At 37.0% G+C, this 26,425-nt stretch overlaps 2 protein-coding genes across 2 annotated transcripts in view; one reads left to right on the forward strand and one right to left on the reverse strand.

Annotated features, from left to right (window-relative positions):
* ank1a (ankyrin 1, erythrocytic a) overlaps nucleotides 1–13,797 on the forward strand; it is an 80,499-nt gene extending 66,702 nt beyond the window's left edge. The window contains exons 40-42 of the mRNA XM_081364597.1: nucleotides 2,285–2,368; nucleotides 4,305–4,448; nucleotides 12,731–13,797. Coding sequence (XP_081220723.1) covers nucleotides 2,285–2,368; nucleotides 4,305–4,448; nucleotides 12,731–12,772 — 270 coding nt within the window. The 3' untranslated portion in view covers nucleotides 12,773–13,797. The remainder of the gene's footprint in view (nucleotides 1–2,284; nucleotides 2,369–4,304; nucleotides 4,449–12,730) is intronic.
* A 6,206-nt stretch (nucleotides 13,798–20,003) lies between these two features.
* On the reverse strand, nucleotides 20,004–25,431 carry spaw (southpaw; the record flags this gene model as incomplete). The annotated part of the gene is made up of 3 exons (XM_081366927.1): nucleotides 25,308–25,431; nucleotides 20,542–21,377; nucleotides 20,004–20,156 (listed from the first exon to the last, which is right to left on the reverse strand). Exons 1-3 carry the CDS (start codon nucleotides 25,414–25,416, stop codon nucleotides 20,004–20,006), a joined length of 1,098 nt encoding a protein of 365 aa, XP_081223053.1. The 5' UTR covers nucleotides 25,417–25,431.
* Between the last annotated feature and the right edge of the window lie 994 nt (nucleotides 25,432–26,425).

A 26,425-nucleotide genomic window follows, 5' to 3' on the forward strand; every position in this document is an offset into this window, starting at 1 on the left:
GGACAACCATTTTTATTTTTAGTTAAATTAAATTTGGGGGGGAAATCGGACCAAAGTTTGGATTGTGTCTGCAAGCTTTTGCTTAGTTTAATATTACATGTAAACCAAAGGAACCTGGTGTGAAAATGTGGTTGTTGAAATGTTGGCAGCTGTTTGTTCGCTCACATAGCCTACAACAAGAAAGTTGTCCTCACATTGTGGGTATTTAAAGCATAACAGATCACATGTGCAATCGGACACTGGACAGAAGGGAGATGTTTTAGGAAGGTTGAGATAGAGAGAGAGAGAGAGAGAGTGCAGTCAAAAAAAGAAAGCTAAAGCCAACCACATTCCCAACACAGCTGACCGAATGAGGAAATAACCGGAGAAGGAATGGTCTCGCATTAAGAACTGCCTGCTTTCTTCAAATGAAAGCTGTGGAGAGAGTGGAAGACTGAAACTAGGGGAAGATAACATCGTTCCCTGTCTCTCCGGACCTCGGCTGGCTGGTGGAGTGTGTTTCTGTGAGCCCGTGAGAGAGCGAGCGCTTCACTATGTGGGCACTGGTGACTGAGCTGCTCTTCAGCTTCGTGTTGTTGGCCTTCATGGTCATCAGCTGCCAGAACGTCCTTCATATCGCCAGCAGTTCGGTCCGATCGGTCCTGGCCTACATCCACACTCAACTGGACCGTGAGCTGGGTGAGAATGAGGGTGTGTCTGACGAAGAGGAAAACGTCACCACTCGAGTCGTGCGCCGCAGGGTTATATTGAAGGTACTTGCGATTGCTGTATTCCTTGAAGACGCAACACTAAAAAAGTGGCTTCAGCTGTTGTAAAATGTGCAAGCTTGTAAATCTAAAGGATTACAACGATACGTGGGTGCTTGGTTTCAGTGTCATTTGACCTCATTTGAGTGCTTTCCTGCAAACACCAGTGGTCTGTAAGAACCACAAATAATTGATCCGGTGTATGAGATACTTTAGAGTGAATATTAAAAGAGCTTTGTTTTTAAAGTAGGTCTGGTCACTGACACATGTTGAATTCCTACATCTTGGCTCTTGTCACATTGCTGTGGGTTAGTTTTATGCGGTATATCACAGATTGACACCTTTTCCTTTCTGTTGAACTCCTGAATGAAACTTTTAGGGCTTTTAAAGGGGTCATGGCACAGAACACGTTTTTCCATTCCACTGCGCTACTTTTCCATTGTTTTTCAACGTAAACGTGCGCTAGACGTACGTCTCATACATGACCTGTTATTCTAAAAACATGCCGTTCAAGTTAAAATAACTTTTTTTCTTCTTGCGTTTTTCTTTTCCATTCCACTGCGCTACTTTTCCATTTTCAATGTAAACGGGCTAGACAGAGGTCAGAGGTCTTTTACCTTTGTGCTTGCATCTTTTTCCAGCGAAAAACACAAAGGAAAAACTTTTCTGTTTGTAATTCATCGTTGTCGTGTACGTGCCATTAGATTAATTTATCTTTTGTTTAGATGTAAATTGCTGCCATTTTTACTCAGAATTCCAACAAAATATAATGATATGGTTCCTGAGCCTCTTATATCATATTACCCTGGATCACAAAACCAGTCACATGTCGCACGGGTATATTTGTGGTTATAGCCAACAATACATTGTATGGGTCAAAATTATAGATTTTTCTTTTATGTCAAAAATCATTAGGATATTAAGTAAAGATCATGTTCCATGAAGATATTTTGTAAATTTCCTACCGTAAATATATAAAACAATTTCTGTGAGTAAATGGACAACTTTAAAGACGATTTTCTCAATGTTTCGATTTTTTTGCACCCTCAGATTCCAGATGTTCAAATAGTTGTATCTCGACCAAATATTGTCCTATCCTAACAAACCATACATCAATGGAAAGCTTATTTGTTCAGCTTTCATGTGATGTATAAATCTCAATTTCAAAATTGTGACCCATGTGGTTTTGTGGTCCAGGGTCACATATGTGCTTCAAGAGGTGCTCAAGATCTCATGGATTACAATCAAACATGTTGAATATGTTTATTACAGAGAGACGAATAATCCCCTTAACATCACCTTTAATATTAAGCGGTGAAGGTGTGAAATCTGAAACCTGAGAAGGTTCAGATAATCATGCAATCAGAGCGAAGGAATAGTGATGCACTGCTTATTGTGATGGCCAATATACTATGAATCATTTTGACCATTTCTTGAAAAACTACAGGACTATTGCGAGCAAGTCCAATCAAAGAGCGAGTGAAGCACCCAATGGAGCATGTCGCCCTTTTAAGTTGCTTTTGTCATATCTCACCCAGGGTGATGAGGCAGAGGATCTTCACGGAGAGCAAGTGAGCGAGGAGCAATTTACAGATGAGCATGGCAACATCGTCACCAAAAAGGTCAGCGGTCTCATCCTGCTTTATTCCTGTCATTTACCACTCATTGCCATGTAATATCCATCTCAAATCCGTCTCAGTGATCATTTCGATTAGCTTTGCGAATTGAAATGATTCAGTGTTCGGTTATGCTGGGTTGGGTTTGTTGCTCTGTTCCAAAGCCTAAAGAGCTGACCGCGTTGACAGCATTTTAATGCGTCCTGATGGGGCTGTTGTGTTAAAATGTGTCCCACCTCATTTAAAACCAAATTCTAAGGCAGCATCTCATGTGAATGAAATCGATCAAGATGGTGTAGAGTGAAATAACTAATGGACCCTAGAATAAATATATATATATATATATATATATATATATATATATATATATATATATATATATATATATATATATAATGTGCATTTACAACAATACTTTATGTTTGGCTTTCAATTTTTTAAACTAGTGTTTCTAATACAACAATTTTTTTTATAAATGTTACATCTTTCTCTCTTCTGATCAACCAATCTCTATATATTTTTTTTTCCTCTTTTGCTCTTTTGGGAAGTCATAGAAACTCTATTTTGAACTTGTTTCTTTCGCTATTAGAGCAACACTTTATTTTACAGTGTGATTTACACGTTACATGCAGTATTACTAGTGATAACTATAAATTATGCATAATTACATACAACTAACCCAAACCCCAATCCTAATCCTAACCCTATAGTAAGTACATGTAGTTACTTAATATTACTCAGAACTTAAATGTATAATTACAGTGTAACAACCACACCTTAAAATAAAGTGTAGCCCAAAAATTATGTTTATATTATATTTTGTAGTTTACATTCACCCAACTATGATGACTACCACTTCTGAGAACAACCGGAAATGGGAAAAGGGTTTATATGGTTATATTTCATCAAATACTGAACTTTATAAATAAATAAATAAATAAATAGTTCAAAGATTTCATGTACCCAATAATTGTATGTACTATGTATTTGTTATTACTGTACACTCAAAAAATATTTAGGCTTAAATTTAAGATTTATGCATTTGAATTACACAGTTTTAAATTAAACAAACTAATAAATTCAGTTTGATGCATATTTGTCAGTCATAAGTAAAACAAGAAACAGGTCAAATTTCTGGACTCAAAAATAGAATGGTAGAACTTAATATTAACTATCAACTATTTGCATCTATTTGATTTTATTTATATAATAATATTTCCAAAATGCATTTATTCAAATTGCTTAGATTCAGCATATATTTGTGTATCATAAAAACGATTAAATGTATTCTGTTAAAAACTATGAACATGGTTAAAATCTGGCGAACTGTATAACAAACAATATTCAAATAGTTGAAATAAGATTGAAAGATTTAAACAAATTGGGTTTATATATATATATATATATATATATATATATATATATATATATATATATATAAACCCAATTTTACATTTATTGTGTCATTAACTTAGCAACATGCCCTTCAAATTCTTTCGGAGTTGACCTTAATTGTAAGGTTAGTTGACTCTTTTGTACCAATTATGCGCTATATGTGAGAGTTACTGTCTATGTAAAGTGTTTCAAATCAGCCACATGTGGGACTTCATTTCAGTAAAGAGAGCATCTGTATAGGCAGTGGACAACAAGGCAGCTCACTAAATTTTGGAACAGTTCTTAAAGTCAACATGATTCAATGGCGATTAACAAAGAAACGTACCATCATTTCGAGATGTTCTTGAGGGTGAACTTGACCATCCAGAAATAGATGGTTTGCAATAATTCACCTTGATTTTAAAAGCAACATCAAAGTTTACGTTTCCTTCGAAAGTCATAACTTTTGCATGTTTCTTGCATTGTTTCTCATCTCTCACCTTTTTTCATTTCTTCTCCTGCTCCCTCTTCACGTCCACCGATTCTCAATGATCTCATCCATCCGTAGATTGTGAGGAAGGTGGTCCGGAGAGGAAAAGGGGAGGAAGGGGTTCAGGAGCTCATCATAGAAGGGCTGCCGCAGGAGATCAGTGAGCCAGACGTTGATGGAGAGCAGTACATGAGCTATGCAGTCCTGGGCCGTGACAGCAAGGTGGGCTTTTGAGTTAGCAGAGCTGGTCACACTTTATATTAAGTGTCTTAAACTACTATGTATTTACATTTAAATTAATCATTTGATACAATGCACTTATTGGGCCCTATCATACACCTGGCGCAATGCAGTTGTGCACAAAGTGTATTTTGCTAGTCTCAGCCCTACGCAGTTATCATTTTCACGCCCTGCGCCACGTTGTTTAAATAGCAAATGCATTTGCATCCATTTGTGCGCCCATGGGCTGCTGGTCTGAAAACCAGGTATGTTTATTCTATTTTTGAGGCAACAGAAATAGACTGAGCCATTGACCAACTAAAACTTGGTCTAAAGTCAATGGCGCAGTATTTTATTTAGAGATATTTAAAGAGCGCGTTAGTAATATGAGCCTATAGGCGGGTCCACAACGCGCTTACACTTTGTCCTGTATGTAGATGGTCTGCTTGCACTTTAACCTCGTGCACGAGCAGATCCTTTTACTCGCTGGAGAAGCGTTCAGTTTTTACGCTTGCAAATTCCGAATCCGGAATCCGCGAATATGAATAGCGAATATAAATAGCGAATCCGCCATGGCGCGAGTGCAACTGGCTTTTAAAGGGAATGGGAGATGAGACTCTGATTGGTTTATTGCACGTTACGCCCAAAACACAGCCATTACTCATTAAGAGAATAGGGACAACCCTTTTAGACCATGCGCCGGGAGCGCAGACCATTTTTCCCGTCGTTAAACTAGCAAAAGTGGATTTAGACACGCCATAAGTGCACTAGTGCCTTGTGCTTAAGACCATGCGCTTAGATCCTTAAAATAGAGCCCATTGTGTACATACATGGTGGAGTGGAGTTAGACTAGTCAACTAGTTGGTTGCAAAATTTAAATTAGTCGTTGCACACATATCTAGTTTTTACATTGTATTTATATTTAAAAATACCTGCATTTAATTACAGCTGTGATTAATTTCTGGAAATACATCTATAATCACTCTGTTACATCTTAACCCACTCTTAAACCAACCCATACCACCAAACCTGTGCCTAACCGTACCCGTATCCCACCTCAAGTGTCAATCAATACAATAAATGCGTTACACCTAACAATGAATTTTTTTATGTAAGAACATCGCTGTTAAAGACACCTAATATAAAGTGTGAGCGCTGGGCTTGTTGCACCAGGACTGATAGGATTTGTTTTGAAGAGGAATATGTAAAGTGCGAGATGGTTGAATAAAATCAAGGCTCAGTAGACCAGGAGAACACCAAATACATAAATGCATACTTTTTCTTTGCATTATAGATCTTATAGAAGATGCAGCATATACATGTGATCCACATAAGAAGATTATAATGTATCTGCAAGAATGTGCCATGAATCATTTAAAGTTGCAGAAATTGCTTTTGTATGGAAGAAACAGAGTGAAAATATTGTGGCAAGTGTCAGAGGACAATATATGCTCTGGGTAATGTGAGAAACTTGTAAACCTGTAGATGCACCTTTGAAACTTTATTAAAATTGTCCTTAATATTAGACATGTTCAGCTTTATTATAACTGTGCTTCATATTATTGATGGCTTAGTATCATGTTAGGTAACACTGGTCAGAATTGAATTGGTAATCATATCATTGGAGTTTAGTGTTTAGTTTCTCCCCAATGTATCATTATACTTTCTCTTGGGCACTTTTGTCATTTCCTGATTTTGTTTCCGTTCAAAAAGAGGAATCATTCAGAACCGGGATTTGGTGGTGAAATACAAATAACACTGAACATTGCATTTTAGAGGCCTAATGTGGTGTAAACTCCTAATTTACTGCTTATTAATAGTAAGGTTGTTGTTAAGTGTAGGTATTGTGTAGGATTAAGGGATGCAGAATATGGTCATGCAGAATAAGGCATTATTTTGTGCTTTATAAGTACTAATAAACAGCCAATATTCAAGCTAAAAGCAACTAGTTAATAGTCAAAATATAGCGTATGCAGAAGAGCACACTGGGAAAAATGAGCTTCTCTTTCCAGTGTTAAATAAATTAGGAGCTACATCTTTTTCTTGACTTCTTATCTAATCCGACTGACAAATGGTCAGAGAGACAAATGAGACTTTTTTTTGACAAAATAAGATTATTATTTAAATTTAATTTAATGTAGGCAGAGGCTTTATTTTCTTTGCACTAAGTGTAAATAGTATTTAGATGCTATTTGTACTTGGAAGATGTTGTTTGCACCTCAGTGTATTGTAGTAATTCATATAACAGTTTGCAATTATAACAACACCCTAAAGTCCTCCCCGATAACCCCTTTTTCCCACTATTAAATACCCTTTATGCACTTTATTTCCACTCTTCAAGTATTTTCTTTGATTTTATTTAAAATAAACTCCTCTCTGAGCTGATATGAGATGGGAAAAGGGAGAAGAATGGGTTGGGAAAAAGGCGGATTTGAACTCGGGTTGGTTGTCAACTCAAGTCAAGTCAAGTCACCTTTCATTTATACAGCGCTTTTAACAATATAGACTGTTTCAAAGCAGCTTTACTGTGATAATAGGAAATTAAAATCACAGATATTGTTTTGGCTTTACAGCAGCTGTAGAATAAAGTCCAGCTAAAGTTAGTTTTGATTGATTAGTTTTGATTACTGCTTAAAAATGTTTACACTGAATACTGCATATTGAAGAGATTATTATTATTATTATTATTATTATTATTACTGCATATTGTTTCACACACTAAGCTTAAATTAATATGCACTGTGTAGTGTATACGGTGGAGTATGTGGTCAGCAAAACATTTGTATTCCATTCTGAACATATTCTGCCTTGTAGACCCTTGTAGGTTTAGAGGACATTACATCACCAGGTTGGTTCATATGTGACCCTGGACCACAAAACCAGTCTTAAGGGTTTTTTTTTTTAATTGAGATGTATACATCATCTGAAAGCTGAATAAATAAGCTTTCCATTTATATATGGTTTGTTAGGATAGGACAATATTTGAAATGAATGAGATCTGGAAACTGAGGGTGCAAAAAAAAATCGAAATATTGAGAAAATCGCCTTTAAAGTTGTCCATTTATGTTGGCGATTGTGCTGCATCCACTCACAAAAATACATTTTTGATATATTTAAGGTAGGAAATTTACAAAATATCTTCATGGATCATGATCTTTACTTAATATCCTAATGATTTTTGGCATAAAAGAAAAATCGATAATTTTGACCCATACAATGGCTATTGCGCCACAAATAAACCCGTGCGACATGTGACTGGTTTTGTGGTCCAGGGTCACATATGTGATTCCTCTTTATGAGCATCCCAGTTAACCCTCACTTCATCTGATGTTCATTATCATTTGTTTACATATGATTTATGTCAAGTTTCCCTGTATACACTTGACTTTAATTAAACTTCTCTTTGCCCAGACTGTGAATGTGCCCGTCCTTCTGCGTTCTGATGCTATTTGCTTTTTTTCTCTTTATCCTATCCCATTTATTTCCCCCTGTCTCTCTTCCATTCTCACCCGTTCTTTGTTTTGTGTGCTCTTGCACGTTCTGCTTATATCTCTTTTTTCATTAACACCTCACCTAATTGTTTCACTCTGCCCTCTCCGTCTGTCCCGTTACCCTTCTTGTTTCTACTCGTTCACTCTCCCGTTGTCCTCCCCTGGATGGTCCCGTCTGCTCTCCACCATAGCCGGATGTTGTGGATGTGAAGAGGGGAGGCGCTCAGATAGTGAAATGTGCGAGTCTACGAAGAGTAAAGCAGTGAGTCTGACTCGCGCCTCCCTGCAGGTACAGGACATTGCTGCACTTTGTGCTAATGTAATCCTGCTAACCAATGGGATTCAGTCGTCATTCTGAGCCATAAGACTGTGGTGCCATAGGTCATTACCAGGACACGGTGCCATTTATGACGGAAAATCCTGGTATTAGGGACCACGATTGCTTCCCCATCAGGATTCAGACTAGTGATAAAAAATATGGGTTTCTCAGTTGGACAATTCACAAGTAGATTCAATGTGTTTTGTAATAAATCACATATTTATCATTTAACATTATTTTAAGCGGAGTGGAAGATGCCACCGCATAATGGGGTCGAACTGAAGTGCTGGGACAATGAAATATTTAGCATTTTTCCAGAAATACAATTTATTTTGATGAAAAAAACCTTGCATAGGTATCGAAAAAACAAGATATAATTTCAATAAAATCTGAATTTGGGTAGAATGCAGGGTTTTGATTTTGGTAATTAATTTGACAAATTTTATTCTGATATAAAACAATCATATAAATAATGTGACTACATTCTGTATCTTGTTCTATAGAAATATCTATTTACAAGTCATGAGGATATAACGCACCGTTCCTGAGAATGATCCAGGTATTCTAGTTTTAGGTTGTCTGAATATTTAAACATATTCAGATAAATCAAACTATCGAAAACTTAAACATACAGTAGTATTTCATTATCAAGCAGTATAGAGGCCATAGGAATGTAAATATATAAGGAGATTATACCAATAACCTGCTTAGTTGCAGATAGTAAGTGTGTTTGAAAGGATCAATGTCTCTGAAAGTGAATCTCAGCTGAGCGAGCATGTAGCTTTAGGCTATTATATGAGCTAGATTTTAAAATAAAGATGAAGCACTAGTATTCAGGCAGGGAAATACATATAGGCCTATTGATTTTGTATAAGGTGTGCCTTCTGTTATGCCATTTGATGTTCTACTTGGACACATTTCACCTCACTGCATTAACTCCAGAATTCCTCTGACATCTTGTCCATTTCCAACTAATATATATATATATATATATATATATATATATATATATAAGTGTCCAGTCAGAAGTTGTGTGCCCTCCCTCCCTTTTAACTTCAGGATAACTCTTGATTATGATTGTTTTTTTTAATCCTGTCGGAATCTTTGCAGGATTCTATCTATTCCTATCCTATCATAATTTGGAATCCTAATGAGATCAAACCGTGGTGCAATGACAGTATTTTTTATTGTTGTTGGATGTTGTGGAATATTTATTGAAATTCTATTGGTGTTGGAATAATGTGCTGGTACACCTAAAGCGCTTTACAGCGGGAGCTTAAATTACTCATTAAATTACTTAAAGGTACACTAAGTAACCAGAGAAAATACATTGCATTGTATTGACATTTTAATATAGAATCAACAGAGAAACAAAATGTGTGTGAAATGAGATACTAGTAACACTTTCACGGATATTCCGTATCATAACAAGCAAAGTGTCTCAACTGAAAAAAACGCAACGCTGCCAAAACGCTCTCAAGCGCCCATAGCTAGGCGTTTTCAGCAGAGCGACTAGCGTTTTCAGCTGGCTAAAAATACTTTGGTGGACACCCGGCCTAAGAGATTTAAAGGGACACCAGGCAACGTTTTCGTGTTAATTAATCATCTTCGTAAGTCGGTATATGGTTAAATGACTCATTACAGGGCGAATGAAGACTCTCTCGCCCGCCCCTACTGCCTGTAGGAAGAAGATCACGCTTGCAAGTTCGGTGTATCCTACCCACGTCCTTCAGTCTCACAAAGTCAGACATCGCGAGAAGCAGGATCAGTTTACGGCAAGCATCCCCAGCACAGAGGCAGGCTAACGAAACCCGGCTAGCGATTGTTGCAAACGTGTGTATAATGGCAGAGCCAGGGAAGAAGCAGCAAAAACCCTTGACGGAAGATGCAAAGAAAAGGAAAAGAGCTTCAGACCGAACGAGGGCTCGCACACGTAAACAGTAGTTCGCCTAGTTCATATCGTTCGTTCCCGGTAAAAATACTTGTATGCATGACAACACAATAAAAATTCTAAAAAACTCGCCATCAGTTGGAAAGAAAATATTACTTTACTTACCTCGGTAGACATAACTGGTTTTGAAATAGCCGGTTCCTCTGCTCAGCTGGGTTGCTCATGGCGAGGGGGGAGGGACAACAGTTCGTTTTTACGACAGTGTGTTTGAAAGCATTTACTACCAGACACTAGGGGGAGCTTCGTAGAGAAAAAACACTCAGGCTTGCCTAGTGTCCCTTTAACCAGTTTAGATGGAAAGGATCTCAAGCTGACTAGGTGAAGACTAGGTGTAGCTTTACACATTAATAGACACGCTACTTCCCTAAGAGTAAATTCCATGTCAGCGCTACAACAACAATAATGAAATTACCCTTCACAATAGATGATGCTTTACAAGAACTCTGTTAGAGAGATGCAAAATATAAACACTTATAATAGGCTTACCATAGTGAATCAGGGTAAGACAAAACACCTTTTGGAAGAAGGATTGATGATGTATAGACCCTTTTACAGTTGGTAAACACGGTGACGTATTTGTGTGGGCGGAGCTTAGCTGGAGGCAGAAAGATCCCTCTAGCCGCTTCACTAACGTTAGTTTGCAAGTTTTGTTAGCTTGTTTTATAACAATGACTGGAGAAAATCCGATTTTGTCTTAATGTGCAAGGTCACTCACTGTCCAGGACCACGATTGTTATTTGCAAAAGTTAATTTTAACGGACGGAACCAGATGACCGTACACGCTCAGTCAATGGACGAACTGACAGGATTAACGTTAACGCTACCTCCGGTTGAGTGGCCTGACTTCTACACCTACCCGATAGAGAAACCGAGGGTGAAGAGAAACTGAGGACATATAAATATATTTAGATGCCTATAATATAACTATGTGCTGAATGGTCATGTAAAGACTTGAGTGGTTCAATCCGCAGTTCTGCCTAGCCAGCGCCAAGACGACAATGTAAAAAGTGACACTACGGTGCAATTTTAATGATATGAATATTTTCTAGAAATAAAAATTCCAGATACAGCATACTCATTTTTCATCGATTCTTGCACCCAAGAACACAACAAGATGACGTTTAATAATAAAAATAATAATTTAAGCTCCTTATTATGTAGCCGAATCTGTGCTGGTTTGTATTGGCCGCCTCCAGTTTTCCGTTTGTTTCGCCTCCAGCTAGCGCCGTGACGTAACTGTGACGTCGGCGCAAAAGGGGTCTATTGACTCGTTATTTAAATTGAGTTAATTTTGAACAAAACAAAGTTACATGGTGTACCTTTAATTGACATTTTTTCATATTGGGAACATCTTTTATTCTATTATAGACTCTGAAAGATCCTGTACACATTCCTTTAAGTGTTGTTAATTACTGATGATTGGTGTCACTCAGACCTGTCAGAAAAGCATGCTGTATTTTTGTTATATTAAGCATAGTTGAAATAATCTTATAGTTGTCCAGTTGGAAAACCCAACTGAATTCAACTTAAGATCATTTATGGCCATTATCTGATCTAGACGGTTTGATCAGATGAACCACCGGTTTGTAGATTTGGTTTTGGCCTGGTAAGAGCTGGTAAAGCACATTCACTGCAAAAAATATTTGCTTGCTCAGCATTTTTGTCTTGTTTTACAATACAAATATCTAAACCTTCTTAAGTCAAGACATGTTTACTTGAGTTGCTAAATGACATAATATATGAAGTCTTGATTTTCTGAAAAATGTTTAAAAATGAACAGATATCTGCCAATGGGGTCAGAAAAGGGAAAACGGTCTGTTTGGGAAAAGGGTCTGTTGTTGTTGTTTTTATCCCATTGGCATATATTTTTTTCTTAATTTAGACAATTTTTTCAGCAAACAAGACTTGGGGCCAGATTTACTAAAGAGGGCAAATTAGCATGAGAGCGCATAACCAAAAAAAGCGCAGATGTGAGTGTTAAGTTCTGCGTGTGATCTAATGACGACACACAAATTAAAGAATACAGTCTCGGCCGGATCATTTCCATTAAAGACCAACACAATCTACAGAAAGCAGCGCAAATGAGCGACTGGTTTAAGACATGCTTTTTTTGGGTGGTAAATAATAGTGCAAACACCAGTAAATTGACAAGTGCAAACCTTAGTAAATCACCTTGCATGATTCATTTAAATATTCTCCTCCCATAAATTTTGAGTCTGAAAGGGAAACTCCTACAAATGCATATGCAATAAGGTCAGCCGCAAAAATAATCGTTTTTAACGCCTTTTAGTAAATCTTGGCCTTATTGAGCACCTCAAGTAAAAACATCTTGATTTAAGAAGGTTTAGATATTTGTACTGGATAAAATCTGAAAATATGAGTATGAAATTTGTTTTGTTTTTTGCGGTGTTGCACCAGCTACCACTCTCCAAAACATACACTGACCATGTCTTTAATCTCAATGCAAATGTCATGATTCTTTCAGATTGCAGCATCGTAACCTTCCTTTCTATTTTTCCAATAGGACTTGACACCTAGACCCAAACCATCCTTCACTGACACATGATGGGCGTCAAATAAAGAAGAAGACCGAAGTAGAGCGCTGGCGATAGGCGATGGATATCAACTACGAAAAAGAGATTTTAGGAATTTTTTTAACAAGCAAAACCAACACTAGAGGCTAGAGGCATGATTTCTTATAAAATGAAACCAAACAATGAAAAAAAGCAAGCATTTGAGAAGTGCTTCCTGTAATCTCAATATCAGCATGTGAAAGTGCTGTCGCATGGCCTGCCTTTACATACAGCACTGACTGCAAGCAATTATGAGGTGAGAAAATATTGTCGTACCGCAAGGGCTGTAAAATGGTGTGGGGAAGGACTTTGGCCAACTGGAAGCGTACGCTTGAGATCGGGGGTTTTGGGGGCACGTGGGACACAAAAGCTAGTTTTAGTCCAATCCAACAAGAGTTTCCTGAAATTTAGTCTTCCAGAACACACTAGTACTGAGATGATTTCCCACCAGGAGGAGTCTGACCCTCTTGTACTGGTATTATATTCATAATATGCACTCAAATATGATGTGAATGTACTCTCTCTCTCTGTGTGCGTGTGTTCTTCTTCACAGCCAAAAAAAAGTGAACAATCTATGCGATGATTATGCTGCTGTCTCAATACTTGCTCCTGAAGTCTTGTTCAGTCCAATAGTACGTGTCTTGTGTATTGTAAAGGTATAATTGTGTAGCAAATGAGCTGTGAACTCCTGTGTTGCCTGAGATATGCTAGGCTCAAGGGTTACAATTTGTGCAGTTTAAATGTGTTTCAGTGGGATACAGTACATTGGACATACTTTGAAAACACTGTGGGGATCTATATGTGCACGTTTGCAGATTATTTTCATGCATTCCTCTGTGTCATATGAACCCTGAGCTTCCATTTAATAACTTGATATGCACAGAGGAGCATAAAAGCATTATATTAACATTCACATTATCCACCATAAACATTTGCTTTATTTCAAATAATCACTAGTAAGATTTCCTTGTGTATCCTTATGAGCAAACAAAAAGCAATAAAATATTTTTTTCTTGTTTATTCGTTTAATCCGAATAGTTATAAGGTCTAACCTTTCAGTGAAGTAAAATTAACATTCCTTGTTTAGGAAAGAAAACAAAAAATGTTTGGCAACACTTTACAATAAGTTTTTAGTTCACTACATTGGTTATCAATGAAACCTACTTCTAAAGCATTTTATTAATCTTAGTTAATGTTCATTTCAACTATTACTAATACATTATTATCATCAAAACTTAATATTATTTAATGGGTCATGAGCTAACAAAGAACAGATGTATTTTATTAACGTTAACAGATTAATAAATACTGTTAAAAGAACGAATAGGAGCTTTTTGTAAAGTGTTACCAGATGTGATGCCAAGTCCTACAAGTCGAAACATCTTAAGGAAGAAAACTAGAACAGATTGAAACCATTTCGATATATTGAATGACATTAAACAATAACTTTGGCAGCCCAAAAATCAATATAATTTTCCCCTGGACATGTCACAGTTATTGGCATCCCTGCAACACAGTTCCTGTGTACTGTACACACACAGACAACTGAAGTACTGACACAACTATAGTATACTCTGGCTTTACTCTAAAGGTTTGTCATATTTCCATGGACCACATACATTGTGTCACCTCTAAAAAATCTGTTCATTGTTTTTAATTTTGCTCCCTATGCTGAATAAGGCTATTTGGCTTATATTGATGTGTACCCATCTAACAAAAATACATTCTTAGAATGTTTCACGAATATTTACATTAAGTTATGAAAACATTGTTTCGGAATTTTCTCAGAACGTTCATAACATCCAGTTTTTTAAATGTTTTAAAGACATTGTTTCTTGGTTATGTGAAAGTTAGAGAAAACATTAAGGGAATGTTTGGTAACACTTTAATTTAAGGTGACATAGTTACACATTACTACATGTATTTACTATATTAATAACAGCAAATTATGCATAATTACAAGTAACTAACTCTAAACCAAACCCTAACCGCAACTCTATAGTAAGTACATGTAGTTAATTATTATTACTCAGAAGTATAAGTACATTGTAACTACGTCACCTTAAAAATAAAGTGTAACCGGATGTTTTATGGGAACATTACTTCTGAGTGTTCTCTGAACCATCTTAACATTCAGCTAAATGTTATAAAAAATATAAATAATATTTTTATATATATACACTATACTGCCAAAACTATTGGGACACCCCTCCAAATCATTGAATTCAAGTGTTCCAGTCACTTCCATGGTCACAGTTGTATAAAATCAAGCACTTAGGCATGCAATGAACCAATCACAAACTGGCTTATCCACCTGGCGCACTATTGGCGGGTTTAATCCAATCCAATACCTTTTAACCTCTCGACGATGCTCAATGGCTTCTTTAGTTTAGCCAATGAATCGCTCGAGTGGGTGTAAATACCACTCACTTTCATGTTTTTTGTGCACAACCTGCAAAAATCGCTGGATGCCATTGCTGCTTCTGCAAACCGCTGATCAATGCTCCAAACCAACACGTTTGTGGACACGTTTCCTGCCTGGAGTTTTCACTGCAAAGTACATCACCCGGATCGTTGGTCTGATTGGTTGAAGGACTATCCAATTGCATACAGAGTCATTTGCCCATTGATCACGCCAGTCGAAAATACAGAGCTGACTCCCCAGACTAATGTTCAGTCTTAAAAGATTGAGTTTGGTCTGGTGATAGGTTGCCACCTGTGCAATAAGTCCATTCGTGAAGAGTCTGGGTTTGGCGGTTGCCAGGAGAACGGGACTTGCCTGACTGCATTGTGCCAAGTGTGAACTTTAGTGGAGGGGGGATTGTGGCGTGGGGTTGTTTTTCAGGGGTTGGGCTCGGCCATTTCCAGTGAAAGGAACTCGTAATGCTTCAATACCAAGACATTTTGGACAATTTCATGCTCCCAACTTTGTGGAAACAGTTTGAGGATGTTCCTGCTCCAACATGACTGCGCACCAGTGCACAAAGCTGGGTCCATAAAGACATGGATGAGTGAATTTGGTGAGGAGGACTTGACTTTCCTGACTCAACCCGATAGAACACCTCTGGGATGAATTAGAGCGGAGACTGCGAGCCAGGGCAAATGCACTTCTAATAATACTCATAAACACACTCCTAAACCTTGTGGAAAGCCTTCAGAAGAGATGAAGCTGTTATAGCTGCAACGAGTGTGCCAACTCCACATTAAACCCTACGGATTAAGAATGGGATGTCTTTAAAGTTTATGTGGAGGTTAAGTTATTCATGTAGAGGCAGACCTCCCAAAACTTTTGGCAATATAGTGTATGTATATATCTTTTTCCTCATTATTATTGCATTGTATTTTTACCAAAAGTCCCTTTGGTAAGAAAAGTAAATAGAATTTTTATGGAATTTTTATAATTTTCAAATTAGAATTTTTAAAATGTATTTTTTTTTTTTTTTTTTATCTACGTGAAAATTAATGGCAATTAGATGGCGTTCACAAAATTGTTCTTTGGGTGGCAATTATTGGTGAAATATTTATTAATATTAATAATAATATGCAATTTTTTTTAAACAACTTTACTGAAAGGTTAGATTTTTCCTCATCTTTTTAGCATAACAAACAACATTGGTTATTAGTATATTTTTTCATTGCCTTTTTGTTCACCATTACAGGTGATGCCAATAATCATGGCGTGCACTATATATTGTTTTTAAGGAAAACCACACAGTCTGCATTTTTATCATTAATAAGATTAGATGCCTAATCATTTTCTAGGCACATGCAACTCTTAAGCTTGATGAAGACACGCAGCCACTGAACACTGTGATCAGACTGTCCTACAGCAGAACAGATCTGACTTCATACACACACACACACACACACTGAACTATAATGTGGATTATCTGGATTTGCACTTAAGTTATTCTTCTCCAGCAATTCAACCACTCGTCTCTTTCTTCAGGAGGTTTTTTGCAGCAACTGCCAGTCAGTCCAGTTGTAGACTGTATATTGATGCTCATCTCGTCACTATATCTTATTATGCAAACAGCGATTGGTTGGCCATCATCTCGACTGATGCTCTGATCATCAGATCCAACATCTGACAAATCAACTATAGTCCTTATCTGTTAGTATTAATGCAGCAAACCCCTTCAAGGCTTTCATTTATATTGACTTTATATTGAATTAGCAAAGACTCGTGACTGCATGGCCTCCATGCAAACTATCTCATTTCATTTTATGTTACGTCTGAGTACAGCATAGATACTTGATCCTGAAATTATCCTGTGATGAAAAAACAACGGAAGCTAAATTTTCAGGCGTTTCAGATGTGTGCAAATAAAAATAAGATTCTGTTAATATCATAAAAGCACAATACCAAATATAGGCCATTTATTGTAGCATTGTGTGTAATGCCCTTAGCATTGTTATTCCATCTCTGTTATCCCTTGTTCAAGTCACATGAATAACACTTGATTGAAATTTTAAAGTGTCACTTCTAATTTTTACAATTATTAAAGGAATCATTTAATATAAGGATCCACTCATAAAAGAAACTATAAATGCATGTCTTCCATCAAAAAAAAGTAATTTTTTTTTTATTAATCGTCCATTTTACAGATGGATTATTTAAGGATTTTTTTTTTTTTTTTATGTCGCTTGGACATAAAATTCACAGACTCGCTGCATGGTAAAATAACTTCCCAACCATGCAGTAAAAGTCTAGATGTCAACGAGATATTCTTATTCATATTCTTATATGTGCTTGTGTTTCCCCATAAATTCCCATTTATATGCTTTGGGTTTTTCAGCCAACTTGACTAGAGTTTCTAGGTAATAAAACAGATCCAGCCAGTGTGCTGCCCTTTAGTGGATCCTCCTCCCTCCCTCGAGTCCCTCATGAACGAACCCAAAGCGCACAGATCAGACGGGCCGGTCCGTTCCAGTATGGCAGCAAGGATTCGCCAGATTAGAAATGCAGTTTGATGTCCAAGCAATGGTTTGAAACAACCTCTTGCAAAAAAATGTGAACTGCTGCAAAACGAGAGAATATTTATACTCCTATTTACTACAGAATGATTTGAAATCGATATAAACGCAATAGCATATTACTTATGAAAAGGAATGCAAAATGCACACTTGCACAGAAAAGATGTTTTTAATACATCTTTTAATACATATATATATATATAATTATATTTAATTAGAATGCTTTGCACTTGCAAATGGGAATTTATGACCTGCTATTTGGGAATATGGGAATACTTTAATGTCATGGATGTACTTATAGCATCTTAGCAAACAAGACTTCAGGGGGTTGCCTGTGGGAATATAGAAGCATTGTGCTTCGTTCATTTTATTTATGTATTTATTTTTATTGCTACTATAGGTCTTTGAATCAGACAAGGTTTTAAATGTCTATATAAATATATAGAAATATTCAACCCTGTACACCAGCTGAAGATACATTTACAGAATTAATAAAGAAATAAAAACTGGCGCTGTGTATCATCCTTTTTTTTTTTTTTTTTTACTTGTACAATAGTTATTGCTTTAAATGAAGAAAACTGGAGTATTAACCTTGGCTAAAAACCTACTGAGATTTTTCTAACCAAATTTTGGCCAAAAAAAAACAGAATCTTTTTTTTTAGACTCTTTTTGTCATTTTTTGTATATATTTTTTTTTTCTAGGTATCTGTAGTTATTATATGTTTAATATGTGAACTGAAATCAGTTGTGCTCCATTGTGTTTGTTTTACTTTAAATCATTCTTGTGCCCCTGATATTCTTGCATATGAAAACCTATTAGAGGATAAAAAACAATGAAACCTCACAATGCATATTAAAATAGAATAATGTAATGCCAAATGCTTGACTTCCCTTGGTTATGATTAAATATATATATAATCCCGAAGCCCTTTTAAGTGAAGCCCTTTGACAGTCCTAGTAAGCATGTTAACAGACTCGCGCCTAACGTCAGCTTTATTGTTCAGCAAGTTTTCAGACCACCCAACTCTCATGATGACATCTACACACACCGTGACGATCCAGACACCTCTACACACCACCCGTCCTTCACATACTTTTGCTTCTCAACACCTTTTAGTGCACTTATTCTCCCAGCCCCCATCCTGCGAGGGTTTGGGGTGCTTCCATTAGACAAAAGGACCCAGACAATGTTTGTGTATAATTTCTATAAAACTTTATCAAGCCTGCTGATAAGATGGTAGAAAACACAAACACATTTCACATCACATTTTTCATAATACGTAATACACCCATATGTACATGAAGTAAAAATATACACTCGCTTAAAAAATTCAAAATATTTACAAGTGTTTCTTTTAAATATTAAATATTTCCGTACTTTTGACAGTATTTCAGTGGTTCTCATTTGAAATTCTCCAAAAACATGTGCTTTAGTTCAGGAACAGAATTATGGAATGTTTTTGTTCACTCTTAGGAAAAAAGTTCCATTGGGGTTCTATATAGAACTCTAGGGTTCCGGACAGACAAAAATGTTCTATTATAAGTAGAAATGTCGACCTTTTGCATACTTTCATGTTTAACAGGTTATTTAAATTTTTGTAGTCATAAAGTATGTTTACAAGCTATTTACTTAATTCATTTTTTTAAATGTATTAAAACAAAATGAATTAATTGAAAATAAATCCATGTAATGATCCGATGATGTGAACCCCTTTTAGGTCCTATAGAACCTTTTTTGTAAGAGTGTATATATGTGACCCTGGATCACAAAACCAGTCACATGTCGCAAGGGTTTATTTGTGGCAATAGCCAACAATACATTGCATGGGTCAAAATTATCGATTTTTCTTTTATGCCAAAAATCATTAGGATATTAAGTAAAGATCATGTTCCATGAAGATATTGTGTAAATTTCCTACCATAAATATATAAAACATGTATTTTTGTGAGTGAATGCAGCACAATCGCCAACATAAATGAACAACTTTAAAGGAGATTTTCTCAATGTTTCGATTTTTTTGCACCCTCAGATTACAGATTTTCAATAGTTGTATCTCTGCCAAATATTGTCCTATCCTAACAAACCATACATCAATGGAAAGCTTATTTATTCAGCTTCCATATGATGTATACATCTCAATTTCTAAAAATTGACCCATGAAATTGACCCATGTGTGGTCCAGGATCACATATTATGAATATTTTACATGATCAGCCCTCTGAAAGTTCATCATCAGGCTTCAGTCTTCAGTGACAGCCGCACTCCTCCACGATCATGTCCTCGTGATGCCGCATGACCACACCGTCTCCTTCATAGTACAGCATGGAGAGCGAGCTGAGGCGCGTGGGCACGCAGGACGGGCAGCTCACGCGCTCCGGCTGGAAAAGCTTCAGCAAGCTCTGGAGAGAGAGAACGCAGAACGTGAGTTATAACCCAATCACTGCCCCTTATAAAGCTTTTCATTCCAGAGCGTTTGACGTGTCGTTGGACCGGGTCATATTTCACCCCACAAAAAATTCCATTAAGATATGTTATGTCTTTCATCTCAGAATTGATTCTTTACTTGATAGTTTACTACAATAGTACAGAAAATCATCCTGTACGCATGTTTTTATTAAAATCAGCATACAATTACAGGCATTACAACAAATACTACAATGGTGAATTAGTTACTTTACTATTTAGATCATTTTCTTTGATCATTTCAGAAAACTTGTAGGCTACTTCAGCAAATTTGTAGTTAAATGACACTGGCGTTGACCTGACCACTGTTCAGTATCTCACCTGCATATACGCGTGGTTGGTTGGGTTGAAAGACTCATCCAGTGGACTTGGACATTGGCCTTCGCATCGGTATGCGTTATAACGCTTCGGGTGCACGATCCACTCATCCCATCCAATTTGATCGAAATCCACCCACATATCGACTCGCCGGCAAAGTTCTCCTTGATGTTGCTCTATTCCCGTCGCGTTTCTGTCGTCCGTCTGGATGCGCATCCTCTCGACCCGGTTCCTCTTGTGTCGACGGCCTTGAGCTGCGTCTGGAGCCCGGCTCAGGATGACATGTTTGGAGTGAGCAGCTGTGTTCATCAAGCTGGAGGCCCGTTGGCCACTGTGGGAAAACCTGTTTTTGTAGAAAACTACAATCATAACTCGTTCTGCTGTGGGATGCTGAATTTTTCGTCGCCAACTCTTCGTAACCGGTTCAATTAAGTCTTCCCCGCTTCCAGTGTCCTCACTCTTTGTAACCGGCTCTGTTAAGTCTTCGCCGCTTCCAGTGTCCTCTCCATCGTCTGGTGTCGGGATGTTCTCGGGAGTCTCCGTTCCCTGACTCAGCCAGTGTTGGAGCAGCTCTGTGACGTTGAAAACCCTCCAGGTTGATGCTGGAGAGCTGGGCACCGACTTGATGCTGCCCAGAAAAAGTCTCTTAGTGCGACAAAACACTGAGTCTGACTCGCAGTCCCGTTTACGCGAGTGGAAGATGTCCACCATGACGCGTCTGGATGCAGAAAACGCTGGGAGGCGGATGCGGAGCTCTGAAAGATGAATGTCGTCACTCGATGTCGAGAGGGAAGACATGTCAAAAGTGACGCTCCATCGCTCACCAGTTTGGTGACAGTCTGGAAAATAAAGAAAATGTTCGTGTCACCTCTTGCAATTAGCTACTAGTCAGGCACGTGCACAGGTAGGGCTCAACCTGTGCAGAGCACATGCCCTTTTTGCCCTTACACTCCGAAGTGCCCTTTTTTTGGTGGTGTTTTTTTTTATTTTTTTTTATTAATGCTATTGGTCACCCTTTAAGTCTGTCTGCCTGTTTTAGAAATATTTAGCCAATGAAAGTTCTTAAAACGAGCTTGTGTAAATCTTATTAGATCCTCAAGCTGTCTGTAAGCTGATAACTCCGCTCCCTATATTCCCTGAATAAACTGAAGTTCCACAGCAGCCGCACAGTAGACAGCAGCTGAACGAAGTTTTGCTATATAAATAAATATCTTGTTGTTTGAATAAGTACTACTAAACACTATGTCTATAAAGGCTCATATTTTATTTATTTGATGTCTGACTCACTGAGTGAGACATGTGGGACGTCGCCTGAGAGAGAGGTCTAGGCTAGCATTTGCCATCTAGTCATAGCCAATACATAGCCTACACTTAAATAGCCTGTGGATGCAGTAGCATTTCATATTTTATAAAATGCGATTTTGGCCAAATATTTACAACAGGAAAAACTGAGCGCCCCGCCTATAGCCTACTTTAGCTACAACAAACTAGTTTATAACCTGTTGATGAGAATGTAATGTGATGCCGCCGGCGCCGTTTTAATGATGGACAAAAAATGCACATTCGCTGGTTAAAAACTATATATTGATAAGTAATACAACAACATATCATTTGTTATTTTACCATCGGAAAATCATAACAGGCGCGCCCCCGCGCTGTTTCGTACTGGAACTTACACAAAGCGACGAGTGATCCTCGTCACCTAGGTAACTTCTAAGAAGTAAGAAATTTCTTCTTTGATTTATGATTGTTGATACACTTAATTTATTAACATTTAGGCTAATCATGTTATGGTAATAATATTAAATTATGGTTAATTCAAGGCTGTTGATATGCACGTATTCGCTATCTAGCTATTTTTTTTATCTATAGTATTCTATACTCTCCGCTCGTCCTCACATGTATAAAATGTAGTAAAACAAGGTTTTATGGTTTCATGGTTTGTAGTAGTAACTAAAAAAAAAAAAAAAAACATTAGAGAAGATCACTGTGAAATTTTTATATTTTATCATGCAGAATGTAATTCATGATTTAATTCATTCCAAGGCTTCATTTATTTGATCCAAAATACAGCAAAAACAGTAATATTGTGAAATATTTTTACAATTTAAAATAACTTTTTTCTATTTGAATATATTTTAAAATGTAATTGATTTATGTAATCAAAGCTGCATTTTCAGCATCATTACTCCAGTTCAGTACTCTTCAGTGTCACGTGATCCTTCAGAAATGCTTTTCACTGCAACTGTACTTTTCACACTATTTTTTTTTTTTTTTTTCATTGCTGGCTTATTTTAGGGAAAGTGTAGTGAATAAAGAGACCTTCAAGAGACCAACATCCCTGGCTCACAGAAGGTTGCTGTTGTAATTAGGTTTAAAGAAGCCCTTAAAACCCTGTTTTTTCTGTATTATCTATATTGTTATTATTATTATTATGGTTGTTATTAATCGTAAATAAATCTAAAGCTTTTGAGACTATTATTTTGTGTCATTGAAAATGGGTGGGGGGTGCCCTTTTTCAGTTTCAGCACATGCCCCTCAAAAGGTCTGTGCACGGCCCTGCTACTAGTGAATAAATAGATAAGAAAATAAGACACACGATTAAGCTATAGTATAGCTTATAGCTATAGTAAATATTAAGTCAAAAATACAATATTAACATTAAATGATAAAAGAATCAGTTTCACTTTATTTCGATGGTCCTCTTTTGAAAAAACTGCTACCTTTGCAACTATATGTCAACTAAATCTCGTTAGAGTATTAGTATAGGCTACTGTAGTAGACTGTTAACAACTTGAAAAGTTAGCTACTTATAGTCAGTATAATGTCTGTTGAGGAGCATCAAAATAAAGAGTTAGCAGATATTAAGCACAGTCTAGTAGTACTCTACTGAGAGTTAGTTGACATGTAGTTGCAAAGTTACTTGTAGTTAATAGAATGTCTAAAGTGGACTATGAAATAAAGTGTTATCAAATTATCGTCCCTTTTCCCAATTACAAATTGAAGATCCATAATATTTGAGGTTGTGTACATGGCCATTCTATTGTTAAGAGTTTCTCCTTAAAATGTAATAGGGTTTCATTTTGGTGCACAAGCATTAAGGATTCTTGCAGCGACTCAGTTTCTATTAAGTTGTAGCCTAACACTGAAATAGATCGGAACGCGACGCAACTACAAGAACGCGTCATGCGTGAACGCGCACTAAAGTCAGGGTGAGGTAAAATAAAAAAAATAAAAATAAATAGAATAAATTATATTATGTACAAATAATACATTATAAGCAAACGAAGCCTAAATGTAGAATGTCTAAATAACCACGCACATATTACTACCATTTATAAACAGCGTTATTCATATTTACGCTTCACATTATTTTCGATGATTAGGCCTATTTTAAAAAATCAACTTTAAATTGGTATAATGAAGTAGGTGGACTGTTTTCAACAGGTTTCGTGAGATCCCCTCAGGTTCTGTCAGAGCCAAATGTCAGCGCTGTCAGGATGGAGGAGCTGCTTGACAGGAGATGTGTATTGAACCTCGCGCTAACAGACGTCTGAAGAGCTAATACACACACCCGTACATAAAACAGCCAGCTCTTTAAAGTCGAATAAGCATTGTGACACTACTGAGTTGTAAAATCTGAGGGTCAGATAGCAGATAATGAGCCCACAAGTTGTCCAGATGCGGGACGTTAGCCTACTCTTCTTTCAAACGCGTTGAATAAACATCCATCAAGACTTTATCAACGTGTTGTTAACACCAAAAAAAATGCCTGCTAAAATGTTATCCAGTAGTCAAACTGTTGCCAAACTGCACCAAAAAAAAAAGCATTTAATTAAGAAACCATTTTATATTGTACAATTATGTGCTGAATCTATGTAGCTTAGCCTACGTATTATAGTTAATACAATAACTAGGTATATGTATTAATATAGGTATTAATACTCTGTATTAATGCAGAACCTACCCATAAACTTAACCTTAACTCATGACCTTTTATTATACCCAGCACTTTCTTAAGACTACACTTACAAATGCACATAGGCTAACATAAAATAAAGTATAACCTACTTTGATATAAACTATGGTCCTGATGGAGAATGATTAGTCATGTCATGTACCATTAGCATGGCACTTTAAGGTATAGCCTATTTCCAAGAGTGTATGGTGCAACCATTACACATGCCACATGGATTGTGGTACCATTTTGGTAGGTGGTAACACTTTATTTTGCAGTGTCCTTGTTACACATGTAATAACTGTAGTAATAACTATAAATTATGCATAAGTACATGCAACTAACCTTAAACCAAACCCCAGTCCGGTTACACTTTATTTTAAGGTGTCATTGTTACAGTGTATTTATATATTTAAGTACTGAGTAATATTAAGCAACTATATGTACTTACTATAGGGTTAGGGTAGATTAGGGTTTGGTTGAGGGTTAGTTGCATGTAATTATGCATAATTTACTGTTATTACAATGGTAAGCAACATACATGTAACAAGGACACTGTAAAATAAAGTGTTACCAAATAAAGTGTAACCATTTATTTTACAGTGCTGTTCCCCATGTACATATTATTATAGTAGGCTAATTAAAATAACTGGGTCACTAACCCTGAACCTACCCTAAACCTTAACCAGTGTAGTTACCTTATATTACCAGTACACTGTAAGTGCACGTACTGTAAAATAAAGTGCAACTGATTTGATTTAATTTTGCATACAGAATAAGTAAGGAAGGTTAAAGCAAGTGCATGTTTTACCTTGAGCGATCAAGCTGAGGATGAAGTCAGCCTGCTGGACAGTGGTGTTGTGGACACTGGCTGGAGAAGGGCTCATGCTCCCGCTGAAGTCTCTGTATAACTGCATCATGTACAGCGGGTACCTCGGGTACATCTGGAGACTGTAGTCAGAATATGACCCTGCGAAAGCTCTGTGATGTCCTCTCTGACTATCGATCTGGACGCAGTCCACGTGTATCAGAGAAACCACCAAAGTGGCGAACAATAAGATCGGCATTGCGAATCAATGAAGTTTCCAGCTGCGACTCTTTCTCTGCGCGCCTGTGGTCCGAGTGTTCGGGGTGTCCAGCGCTTTTAAAGCGCACAGCTGGCCCCTGATGACCCCTGTCATCCTGTAGTGTCCAGGAATCCCTGTGATCCATGAGGCACATCAGAGGAGAGCAGAGCTGTCAAGTTCACTGCTTCTGGAAACTGTGCAGGCTTTAAATGCGCGAGGCGTGAGAGTCTCGCGCTCGAATGTGCGCGCGACATCCTTTGATTCCGGCCCACCCAAAGGTGAAGCGCCGCGTTTATTCAACATTTGTTTTGATATGAATGCAACAGGCAACATTCATTTGCGAATGCTTATTTTAAGGCCATTGCAATATGATTTTACAGCAAATTTGGTATTTTATTTATATTTTAAATATGATTCGTCAGGTATTCTGTTACTGGGACCCAGGAATAGACTGTTGTCGTCTGAAGTGCATTATATGTTAGTGAATTTCTCTGACATCACATATGTCAAAGTTTTAACACTGGATGTCCTGTAAAAAGCACATATAGGGCTTTCCACAGATACCAAATGTTTGGAGGTTTCACCATGACAACAACTTATCTTTGGTCTTTAAAAATGACTGAAATTAATTTAGTGATCAAATTTAGCACTCTTGTGGAAATATATTTTACAATTATCATTTAAATCTGACAAATGTTCAAATTGTTGTCATAAATCAACATCTCAGGAAAATGTTATGGGTTTTCTAATCAAAGTATGACTTTTAGAGACACCAGGACTTCAATCATGTTTATAAATAGGGAAAGAAATTACTGTATATGTCAATATTCCTATGCAATATAAAATATTATTATGAATATGT

Source organism: Scardinius erythrophthalmus (genome assembly GCF_964197995.2).
Source record: "Scardinius erythrophthalmus genome assembly, chromosome: 5".
Taxonomy (NCBI): Eukaryota; Metazoa; Chordata; class Actinopteri; order Cypriniformes; family Leuciscidae; genus Scardinius; species Scardinius erythrophthalmus.